The sequence below is a fragment of the Nannobrachium achirus genome (genome assembly GCF_963921795.1).
Source record: "Nannobrachium achirus genome assembly, chromosome: 19".
NCBI lineage: Eukaryota > Metazoa > Chordata > Actinopteri > Myctophiformes > Myctophidae > Nannobrachium > Nannobrachium achirus.
The window spans coordinates 35,880,652-35,893,822 of record NC_137826.1 but is presented as its reverse complement, the minus strand read 5'-3'; the positions used below and the strand labels follow the sequence as shown (position 1 = coordinate 35,893,822).

Here is a 13,171-nt window from a genome sequence, read left to right as displayed (position 1 = left end):
CTAACTAGAAATACTGTTCCCAAAACTGTGTGGGCTCGCATGTAACACCATGTATGGGCGCAAAGATCTACCCTTTGGCTGCACCTCATTGGCTAAGGGCCCTGCCTTTGTACTGTCGAGGAGAACTTGACTGATAGATTACGTCATTTTGAGGAGAACTTGACTGATAGATTACGTCATTTTGAAATTATATAGTGTATCTATATACAAACGAGTCCCGATGAAGCTGGTCGACTTGACATATGGCCCAGGTGCGTGTCACTAAAACTGGGAGGCTACGAGAAACAAATGTCTTGACACCAGTAGAAGGTGAATAGCAACATCTGCTGGGCCTTTAATAGGAACAGCACATTCAATGGGAACCCGGAAGTGTCTTCATTTCCCTTGATCCCAACCCTAAGCCCAACCTGTATCTTTTACTCATAGTGAGCCTAACTTTGACCACTTTTACTTGTTGGGACTTTGGCCTTCACAAGAATAGTTATACAAGACAAGTACACACACACACACACACACACACACACACACACACACACACACACACACACACACACACACACACACACACACACGTAAACATACACTGTACACGTGCACGCAGAGTCTGCACACGCAATGTACGTACAATGTACATGCACATTCACACACGCGAGCGTGCACACACACACACACACACACACACACACACACACACACACACACACACACACACACACACACACACACACAGATGCACAGCAGTTCAGTGCACCCAGAAAGAGGGGAAATTAATCACTGGCTTCAAAAAGACAAATTCCCCCGGCGCTGTTGCACCTTCCAAACGAGGGGTGGGCTGGGAGTGTGAAGGGGGGGGGGGGGGGGGGGGTTGAAAATGTTGCAGGGACAAAGACGGGGGAGGCAACAGCGTAGCAAGAGAGACAAGCAATAGGCTAGTAGGCAGGGGCGTCACAATGGGGGGGGGGGGGGAGTGGGACTGAGTTAGGGCCCAAGGTGGAGGGGCCTTAATTATTCTATGCTTTAACTATTGAAAAATAGCAGATATACAAGCTCACAGCGTGGCACCGAGTGCCGCGCTTTAAGCTTGTAGATCTGCTATTTCTTAAAAGTCGTAAAAATGCGTGCAAATCTTTTAATATATCTATTTTTTAAGCGAACATTTGTAACTCAAATTTTGCTTCTGGTGGGGACCCTGGAGATCGGGGTCCGTGGCCAAATACATATCATTTTGGGGGTCCTTCACATGAAAAAAGTTTGAGCAACACTGACATAGAAACATAGTTTTTTTCCAAAAAACATAGAAGGATTTGAAATATTCAAAGACTTGCACAAGTTTTCACGATGTTTCAAAAATAGCAGATCCACAAGCTCACAAGCTGAGCTTGTATATCTGCTATTTTTCAATAGTTAAAGCACACAAAATAATTGAATCCTTGTACCCAGGGCCCAGAATTTGGTATGACACCCCTGCAAGTAGGAAAACGAACCAATTGAACAGTGAAAAAGGAGTATTTTTTCAAACGCTGGATTCATGCAGAGGTTATTGCCGTCCCTGGAAGATCATGTGAATTCAAGGACCGCTTTCCTGTCGTAAAGAATTCATGGGAAAAAAGCGATCAAACGAGCAGAGAGGTGGTGGGAACAGGTTGAACACTCTGTCCGTCGGGGAGCATGTGAAGATTAGATTAGCCAAAGGGAAGTCAGTACCTCGTGGTATGTCTTTCTGTGTGCGCTCACTGTGGACCCCTTTAACTGCTATTAACCCACATCTCTGCAAACGGCCATGAAATATATTGACTTCCACGTGTACCTGTACTCACTTATACAAGCCCTCTGATAATAGACCTAGCTACACTACTAGCGCTAATCAAATCCTATGAACTCCACTATGCAGACCTTTGGGCCCGAGACGATGGGAAACTCGCCACTCTAGGCTAACTGCTTTCAGCCTGGCTTTTGGCCATGTCATTATAGGCAGAAAGAAAAATGGGGGGAAAAAAGGAAAAAAATACATATTCATTTTAGCTCAAATAACAGATCTACAGTCGCACACCACATGCCAGATCACGATGCAAGCTACAAGCTGTAAGATAAGACCTTTATTGATCTTTATTGATGAATTCAGTCGCTATAGTTGTGCCTTTAGAATGTAGATCATCAGATATTTTCACCATTCATAGTTTGATGAAGTATTTAGGGGTTTTAAACTGTCCACCTTCGCCCACCGAGGCGGCAAAGCATGCAAATTACCTCCCTGCATTTTCTAATCACTTCACTCAGCCACAACCTCATCACAACTACTGCAACACAAAATAAATTATCCCAGTTAATGGAAATGAATTCACCGCTTCCAAATGTGATTGGTTCTCCTCTCCCATTGTCTTCTCACTTTCACCAGGGTCAATTCCACCTAATTTGAAGAATGAATAAACCCCTGGGCTATTATTGTGTTTACTATTATTATATGCAATAATCATTTATTACAAGAATTTAAGTTATAATATCTTGGATTTTTGTTTCGTTTTTTATGGCACGTCTCTGCAGGAGCGTAGCAATCTACTGCTGTGGTTTTCAACCAGTGGTCCGGGGACCACCAGTGGTCCTTGAGGGGCTTCCAGGTAGTCCCCAGCTAAATGATGGAGAGTTGGTAACCAAAAGGATCTTTAGCTCTTGAGAGTACGGGTCCTTAGGGGTAGTTATATATCTGCATTAGTCAATTTTCAAGAAGTCTACACAATTAGAGAATTTAGAAATCTTTTTTTTTATCAACGTTTGCCTGTTTACCTCTCCTATCCCACATCAATACAGCATGGAATTGTGGACAAAATCCAACAATAACTGTGGCTCAAATGGCAAATAAATAATGGGTCTTGAAATGAAAAACCGATCTACTGTATAAGAGGATCTGTCCGTCTGTGTGATTGTCTGGAGCTAATCTACTGGACCATTCAGCAGTTTGTTGTGGACCTTTCAAATGTGTTTTGTTTGTACACGCTGCCTGCCACTAGGACAATTTTCTTTCATGTTTTATATTTGAACTGTTAAGTTAACTGGGGACCCCCCCCCCCCCCACCCTGACGAGCACAAAGAGTTGAGGCATTACATTTTGTTTAACACGGTTCTATTGTGAAAATAGCTGATCTACATGCTCACAATGCCTCGCAACGCCTCGTTGCTCACGAGGCGTTGCTCACAACGCCTCACGAAGCGAGGCGTTGTGAGCATGTAGATCAGCTATTTTCACAATTTCTGCCTCTAATATTTGACAATTTGGCCAATGTTGAATTTTTCATTTTACAGGTATTAAAAGGGTCTTAACCCTTAAAGGGTTAAGACCCTTTTAATACCTGTAAATAATACCTGTAATATCCCGAACATGTTCGGGATATTCGGGATCAAAAACAATTTTTTATTTGCTATTTTACTTACCCCGAGCTGCTTGGAGCAACGTGGGTGGTCCCGGCTCGCCCAGCGCTCACCAACGAGAGACGCTAGATGCTCCGACGATTTATTCCATTGAAAATGGTTTAAAATAAAGTTTAGAGCCCCCCAAAAAAAAACTCTGTACCGGTACCGGTAACGGGACGTATTCCAGGGTGCCTATCCCGAACATGTCCGGGATATTTAATAAAATGAATTATTTAATCGGAGGCCTCAACGAAGCCCCGGTCTAGACGTCCATCCATGCCCGGGACTTAGACTCGGCCATCCACAGGCCGTATTCGCGCTAACGGCCGCATTGCGCCGCCCACTCCAATAATAAATCACATCTTTAGACAGGATTTTCTCCGGATTGTGTTCCCAGACCCAAAGAGAAAGTTTTTTGCGGCTGAAATAGCTTTAGATCGGGCTTCTAAATGGGTTAGCATTTTGGCTACGTGTCAGCTAGCTTCCTCCTCTAGTCACCCATAGCATTGACTGGAGTGAAAACACAAGCCAGTTGGGAGAGGGTCGACGAAAGCTATAAAGAAGGTCTATGGAGAAATGTCTGGCACTCTAGCGCCCCTTGTGGCCGGATGGCACTGTATGAGTTAAAAGTCCTTAAATTGTCACTTTAGAAATGTGCAGATACCCTCTATGCACTTAAACTTTATGTTTGTTTGTTTACTGTTGAGTGAGGGAAGAAATGCTTGCACACTAAGTTAATAATCTGGGGACCCCTCAAAATAATTTGGGGAACCCCCCTGGGGGTCCCGACCCACAGGTTGAGAAACTTTGCCCAAATTTGGAGTCATACGTCTTTCTTTCTTTCTTTCTTTCTTTCTTTCTTTCCCTGATGCAGTACTACACTCACGCGCACAGCCACACACGCACGCACGCACGCACGCACGCACGCGCACACACACACACACACACACACACACACACACACACACACACCCACACACACACACACACACACACACACACACACACACACACACACACACACACACACACACACACACACACACACACACACACACACACACACACTCTCTCTCTCTCTCTCTCTCTCTCTCTCTCAGTGCATGGGTGGTAGCAGTGTGACAGTACCTGCTGTGGAATCTGCCCGCTCTTTTCTCACTTCCATCCATGCATGTCCTGCTCCTCCATGCTAAACTGAGCACCAGGACAGCCTATTGCTACCTATGACAGCCCACATAGACACTCACTCTCACACACACACACACACACACACACACTCACACACACCCCCTAGTTATTGTTCAGTGCAGCAATGTCACTCATAGCTACAGAGTCAGCAGCATGCACCTCCAAAAACGCCCCAAAAAGAAAATAAATAGCAGCAGTACCTCATTGTACTACGAATAGCTGAAATAGCCACCGCATCGCAAGCCTGTGGATCTGCTAACTTTGCTGTTTTTATTTAAATAAATAAAGAAGGAGGGACGCCAGGTAGAAAGTAGTTAATTTGGTGCCATCGGGTTGGGTCTCTGTGGGTCAGGGTCTAACAGTCCTAGCAAAGTCCACTACTCTCTCTCACACACGCACGCACGCACGCACGCACGCACGCACGCACGCACGCACACACACACACACACACACACACACACACACACACACACACACACACACACACAGAGGTTTGCATATTCTTGTGAGGACCTGAACATTTGCAGAGACATTAAATGTTTAATCCTAACCCGAAACTTTTCCCAGTCGTAATCCTAAAGGCCGAATATCGGAGCGCGTAAATAAAATAAAAAAAGGTCCATCACATTTATACTCTGCCGCCCGTTTCGGACCAGAGTTGTTGTTTTTTTCTTTGATTTTCGCCTCTGTGATCACTGGGTCCTTGCTCTCTCTCTCTCCTTGGCCTGAATTTTTTTTTTGCAGATTTTGGATTTCCAAAACGCAGCGGAAAAACGCAGCAGTGTGCAACCTGCTTAACCCGAAGAATCAATTTTAGACACAAAACTACTTTTTTTCTTGTCAGTTTCTTACAGTAAATTGTACTCTACGTTTGGCCCTCGCAAGTATAGTAATACTAACACGCGCACGTAAGCGCGCGCACACACAATGCACACACACACGCCAGCACCAGCAGCATAGCACAGCAGAGTCATTGGTCCATGCAGTCAGCACTCAGCGTGTTTGTTTAAGCTGCAGGAGCGTGTTGCAACAAGACATCCCAACAATAAGGGAGGCAGCACACACATTATCACTGTGTGGGAGAGAGTCACTGGAGTGTGACTGTGTGTGCACGCACGTGTGTGTGTGTGTGTGTGTGTGTGTGTGTGTGTGTGTGTGTGTGTGTGTGTGTGTGTGTGTGTGTGTGTGTGTGTGTGTGTGTGTGTGTGTGTGTGTGTGTGTGTGTGTGTGTGTGTGTGTGTGTGTGTGTGTGTGTGTGTGTGTGCGTGCGTGTGTGTGTGTGTGTGTGTGTGTTGTAGCTGCCAGGCTCCCAGCAGGCGGTGGTGAATATGAGCTTCCTATAAGCATGATGGGATAGCTCTCAGCAGGAGCCCCTCCACAGGGCTCTGTTATGTGTCACCCAACATGTGTGTCAGCGTGCTCAAACACCTGAAAACATGCACTGTGTGTGTGTGTGTGTGTGTGTGTGTGTGTGTGCGCGCGCGCACGTGTGCGCTTGGTAATATCTCAACAACAGTGTTTGTGGGCTTCGCATACACACATGTTCGCAGAGTGAGCGAGAAACGGAAGAGCGAGGGCGGAAACAGAGAGAAAACAAAAGAGTGTGAACCGAGGGTAGAATAACAATTGTTTTGACTTTGTGTCATTTAGATCAATTTTTTTCTCAGGCTTTTCTGGACCTGGGACCACTTGAGAATCTTGAAATCTGAACACTTAAAAAGTGGCCATGATGGGTGGCATGCCTGCATTTTCCCAGCTGTTCGTTTTAATCATCAATCAATCGATTGTGTTGGTCCTGTGATCATTGAAAGCGTTTATCATATTACGTCTTTGCGCCAAACAGAAACAGAGCATGCTCATTTGTATCAATGGAACCAAGTTTAAAATGTTTTTCTCCCTCTGTCGATTACTCACCTCATGGAGACTTGAATTCATGGATTATTTTATTAGCCATTAATTTGAGGAGACTCTTTGTGTCTCCATAGGGAACCACTGCTTATGAATGTGACATAAAACTAAAAAATATCCATGAATTTAAGTCTCCATTGGGTGAGTAATCGATAGGAAAAAAGGTGAACTATCCTATCCCTTCAAGTTCCTATCGGTATCACAACAATATTTCTGTATTAAATGTTATGTTATCGTTAAAATCATGGTGGTGTTGATCAATTATTTGGGGGCCCACTTGCAATACCCTCGCGGCTCCACCAGTGGTCCCCGGCCCACAGGTCGAGGACCACTGATCTACTTTGTTCATGTCTTCAGACGTTGTTTGTCCTGCAGGTGATGTTTATAGTCAGAACGTTGTTCACACACACACACACACACACACACACACACACACACACACACACACACACACACACACACACACACACACACACACACACACACACACACACACACACAGTGAATGTCCCTAACAACAACATGTTGTGTGTTTCTGCAGAGAACAGCCAGAAGGGAGAGAGGGGGAAGCAGAATGGAGTGAAGGAGAAAGGGAAGGAGAGAAGAAAGAGCAGTCCTGACAAGAAGAGAGAGAGATGGAAGTCCCAGAATGTCTCTCTTCTCAAACAACTAGGTAATGTGAGCGTGTGTGTGCGTGTGTGTTTGTGTGCGCGTGCGTGCGTGTGCATGTGCTTGCCTGCGTGTGTGCGTGTGCATGTGAGAGAAATGTGAGTGAAAATATCAGAGCACAAGCACACAACGCGTCGCTTCGTGCCACATTGCCAGCTTGTATATCGCCTATGTTCACAATATGCTATTTTCTAAATATGATTATTTTTTATTCATGGAATTTCTTAAATTTGTCTGTTTTAAAATGTATACATTCTTCTTTTTTCATATTATTATTATATATTTTTTAAAATATTTAAATATTTAAGAATATGGGATCTGTCCTCGAGTCGTGACCCATAAAAACTGGTCCGTGGCCCACAAATGGGTCCGACCCACTGTTAGGGAACCAGTGCAATAGAGGTCAGCAATGCATGCAGGTCTACATGGGTGTTAACCACTGGAATCCACGTTTGGGGGGAACATTAGCCAAATAATTGTCCATCTACAAGCTCCATCTATGACCTCATTGACCCACACACACTTGTGTCTTCTTGTGTCAACATAAATTTACACGCACGTGTCACTGTAGCACACACACACACACACACACACACACACACACACACACACACACACACACACACACACACACACACCCCTCTCTCTTGTTACCTAGCAGGTAAATGGATTGGTGCAGACTGTGTGTCAGCAGCAGCTGTAAGGTTTCTAATAGGAGTTGACTGCAACTCACACCACTGACATGACAGGACAAGGCTGGATGTGATAGATCACCAGAGGCACGCACGCACGCACGCACGCACGCACGCGCACACACACACACACACACACACACGCGGCGCGAGGCGTTGTGTGCTTGAAGATCTGCTATTTTCACTAGTCTTGTGCGACAGTCTTGTACGATGGAGTAGGGCTTCACTTTACGAAAGAACGTACACATTTGTGTGTAAGAAATGTAGGACAGCGGAGGGGTAAGGGAGGGAGATGGATGGAGCAGAGAGAGAGACAGACAGACATACAGACAGACACAGGTGACAAGACTTAAGTGTTCTTGATGAAGGGAGGGAGGGATTCCGTTAATAGAACTGAGGTGGGAGGGAGGACTGATAAAAGAGAAAATAATAGGGAGGTAGTAATAAGAATCATTTTAATTTGGTCTGCACTCCTTTGCGGTGTTTGACACTGTGCAGCGTGCGACACAGGGAGCAGTTAAGGGTTAAGTGGGGACATGTAGACTGGAGCCGGGGGAAGGGGTACACCTTCAGTTTCCCAGGCAGCTTCTCTACACCTGACCAGGGTTTATCAAAGTGGGGGCACCCTAGGGTGCCGTGACGCAAGTCCAGGGGTGCCTCAGAATACTTTGATAGTATTTGGATTTTATCGATATCATTTCAGTTCAACCATTATACTTAGTAAAAAGGACCTGAGTTGCACTGTACTTCATGGTGCGATCTTCTTCAGCCTACAGTACACTAGTCTCTAAACACTAGACTCTAAACACTAGTCTCTAAGGTCACAACGCGACGTGTCTTCTCTCAAGTTTTCCTTGTGATATATACTGTGTTTTAGGGGGAATGATTTACATATTAGACATACACTAGCCCTTACCCGTTCAAAGATATGAGCTCCAAAATTATGTGCAGTGTGTGGGTTATGGGATGTGCACTGTGCACACAGTATATGAGGGATGGAAAGTAACTTTAACTGGTGCTTGCATGATGTAGGAGCATCAATGTAAGAAACCCGTTTCGTTTAATGGCTACAGAGATACTGTCCCTGCCTGCACACACAAACACACACACAGCTGGTTAAACATGTTGCCTCATGCTAGATGCAGAATAGATATGCCTCATGCTAGATGCAGAATAGATATAGATACACCATAAAAATGCTAATATACAGCATACGATTTGTGAAAGTGACAAACGGGCTCCACAGTTATGTCAGGTGTGTTCATATGCTGATGGTGATGCGATTTCAGATCAATTGCTCCAGCCACTGAGGAGAAACGCTGTGACAGACAGACACTCACTCACTCACTCACTCACTCACTCACTCACTCACTCACTCAGACATTCGCAAAATTATAGTATAGATGTAAGCTACTGTAAAGTAACAATATATAATCCAGGGGTGCCATGGATCAAAAGGTTATTTACAGGGGTGCCCTGAGCCAAAAATGTTTGAGAACCAAAGACCGATGGCCCACTGGTTAGATTACATATACCATATGGGCACAATGCTGTGATCAGCCAGTCTCGGGTTCTACAGTATTCCTGGCCAGCCAGCCGAAACAATTTTACTGAATGCCATCCTCCTACTCATTTCCTGTCTTTCTACACTGTCAATGCCAATAAGGCAAAAATATATATACAGTATATATATGCCTATACAGTATATATATTCTTTTCTCCAAGTTTCATAGAAATCCAACCATCCATTTCCAAGTTATTTTGCTGACACGCAAACACAGTTAACACACACACACGCACAGTCGCGCGCGCACACACACACACACACACACACACACACACACACACACACACACACACACACACACACACATACACACAAACAGATAAGACAATTCCACGTGTTGGTGCGGGCTGGGTATGTTTGTGCGGCGTTCACATTATTTGTTAGGCAAGCTACGTATTGTATTACCTGCATAATGAGGATATCTGGGCATTTAGCATTCATTTAGCACCTCGTCACCTGGCGCGCGCATGCACACACACACACACACACACACACACACACACACACACACACACACACACACACACACACACACACGCACACACACACACAGGGAGGACTGTCTCTTGCGTTCCTTATTTACCCAGTGGCGAGCGATGCGAGGCCGGCAGTGTTTTCCTGTCGATGTGAACGTGATCGATACAAACACAAACAGCGCTGATAACGGATAAACACAGGGACGCTGAGGCGAGGTGGAGGGGAGAGCCGTTCGTCTCTGCCCGACTGCCTCCTGTTCTGATCATATCTCTCTCTCTTTCTCTCTCTCGTTCTCTCTCTCTCTCTCTCTCTCTCTCTCTCTCTCTCTCTCTCTCTCTCTCTCTCTCTCTCTCTCTCTGGTTTGTATTTGTTTTCTGTGTTCAAGCTCCCACCCACCTCTCCTCCTCTCCCAGGGACATGCTAGGCCCCTGATTCAGCCCGGGTAAAAGAGTTGGAGAGGCCCTCATTGCGCGCTATAGAGGGAGAGATCTCTATATAGAGCTGCTGCTACTCAAAGATTTGACATTTCAGATCATGACAAGTGACAAGCCAGTGGTCCAATTACATGAGTTGTATTTCGTTGTCGGGTGGAAACCTTGTCGGGTCCAAAACCGTTTGTTTTGTATTTATCATTTTAAAAATGATTTTAACTAGTGAAAACAGCCGATCTACAAGCACACAACGCCTCGCACCGCGAGGCGTTGTGTGCTTGTAGATCTGCTGTTTTCACTACTTTTGTGCGACGGCCTTGTATGATGAAGCAGGGCTTTGCTTTGCGAAAAAATTTACACATTTGAAACTTGGAGATACGAGGTTTCTGCCCGACAGTGACGATTTACTTTGTTGGCCGCTCAGCCCCCAAAATGGAACGAAGGCCGGGAATGAACCGGCCGTTCGGGAGTTGTCCCGCTTTTCCCAATGGCCAGCACGTCCCTGTCCTCTCCTCATACAGGTAGTTCTATATGTCTGCAGTGGACGGTCCTCCTCGCTGTTCCTACGCTCCTTTTATTCTTCACGTCTTTCATTTTCTCTAATTATACCTTCTTTTTTTCTCTTGTGTTCTTGCTGTCCTCCTCTCTCTCTCTCTCTCTCTCTAATTCTTTGTTTCTCGCTTCCTTTATCTCTCTCTCTCTCTCTCTGTGTCTGTGTCGGTGTCTCTCCACCTGATGGCGGAGGGGATAAAGGCTTGTGTGTTGATGTTGAACGGATGCTGGGAAATCATCAGTCAACACAGTGTCTCCATGACAAACAAGCCCTTCTGTGTACTGTCGCGTGCATGCGACCGCGCACGTGTGTGTGTGTGTGTGTGTGTGTGTGTGTGTGTGTGTGTGTGTGTGTGTGTGTGTGTGTGTGGTGTGTGTGTGTGTGTGTGTGTGTGTGTGTGTGTGTGTGTGTGTGTGTGTGTGTGTGTGTGTGTGTGAGAAGCCATCTGCTTACTGTCGCGTCTGGTTCTGACTTTCAGTGCTTTGTCTACCTACTCTGGAGTCCCTATTTTGGGATAGATTTGACAAAAATACATGTATTACTGGCCTAGCGTGGGCACATCTACAGTAGGTGTTTTATGAGCTTTTGAGCGGTGCTCCTGGAACAGGAGCTATAGCTCCTACATCTGGCTTTGTCCGGTCAGAGCCCAACGGGAAAACGCAGCAAAAAATGTAAATTCTTAAAGGGGTACTGTCACCTAAAGGGGTACTGTCACCTAAAGGGGTACTGTCACTTTAAAAAGTCGTTCTATCCATGACGTCACCTGTTAGCCAAAACACGTCATGTGTTTGCACCGCTCACTTCGCACCGATGCAATTTTTATATTTAGTTTCCCCATATTAGGATGTCTGTGTGAAAATGATTAAAACCCTTGTGGCCAGGCATACACCAATCAGATCTTTGTCCATGAAATTGAGATTATGGTGTGCACCTAGTAACTGAATTGTATCAAACCAAAATGTATGTCCCCATGTGCCCCTCTCACTAAGATTTAGAGAAAAAAAAATTAGAGAAAAAATAACGCACATCCTCCTGTCTTCGGTGCTGAGCTATAACTGACAGTGCAGTAATACTAAATACAAAAAACAGTTTACCTATTAGCCAGTTCTATAGAATCCGGAGGATCTGCAGTACAGAGAAGTCATTTCAGGAACAGACAGAGACTTTGAAAAATATGTTTACAACCAGAGGGTACACACAGGACATTGTAGACAAAGCAGCTGAGAAAGTTAGTCTGAAGACTCAAGATGAGTGCTTGCAGACTAATAAAAAAGAAAATACAGTACAAACAGTGCTATGTGTGACACAATACTCACCTCTTGGAAACTTTAAAAAAAAAACTATAAAAAAACATTGGCATCTGCTGAGTTCGGATCCAACACTAGATAAATCGTTTCAGGTACCCCCCCGTCTAGTGTATAGGAGGGCACCCAATATTAGAGACATTGTGGTGAAGTCTGACTTGCCGCCCAAGAAAATGCATAATTTCTTAGATGATTTACCTGATGGGAACAGACGCTGTGGCTCTTGTGCCCAGTGTCACTTTACAGAAAAATGTAACTTCTTTTACCACCCTACTACAGGACAACAGGTTAAAATAAAAGGAAAAATAACCTGCTCAACTACTCATGTTATTTACATGCTCAAGTGTCCCTGTGGAAAAGCATATGTTGGAAAAACTACACGGGCCTTAAAGACCCGCATTGCGGAACACAGGAGCACTATTCGTAATGGGGACGAGAAAAGTCCAGTAGCGGTACACTTTAAACAGGCAAAGCACAATGTCTCATCTCTAAGATATCTAGGAATTGAAAAAGTGCATTATCCAAGACAGGGAGGTGACATAGATAATCTTCTCTTAAAGAGAGAAGTGTGGTGGATTGACTACTTGAAAACAATGGCACCTGTAGGCTTGAACGAAGACTTCGATATCAGGCCCTTTTTGTAAAACAGAGGGTCTATGAATATAGTCTGTCTATGTACATTTCTGTGATTTGACCAACATGAAGGTTGAAATCAAGTTAGGATCTGATTTCCTTGGAGAAGTTTTTAATTTTGTATTTTTATAAAAAAAGAAAAAAAGAAAAAAACAAAAACAATACTATGTAATCTTGTAATTTGTGTGAATCTTGTTCAAAATCATGTCTACAGTACACTGATACGTGCTCCAGCACACCAGGTGGGGCTAATGATTGTCAGTGTCACAATTGTATAAAAAAAGACATTGTTTCCTGTTTCCTGCTATACCGAAGAAGACCTCACGGTCGAAACGTCTATTTTA

At 44.6% G+C, this 13,171-nt stretch overlaps 1 protein-coding gene across 1 annotated transcript in view; it reads left to right on the top strand.

Moving 5' to 3' along the window:
• The window catches only part of jade2 (jade family PHD finger 2), a gene marked incomplete at its 3' end in the record, with an annotated part of 304,044 nt that overhangs the window by 272,090 nt on the left and 18,783 nt on the right, over window positions 1–13,171 (top strand). Inside the window, 1 exon segment of the mRNA XM_080749428.1 lies at window positions 7,043–7,174. Coding sequence (XP_080605554.1) covers window positions 7,043–7,174 — 132 coding nt within the window.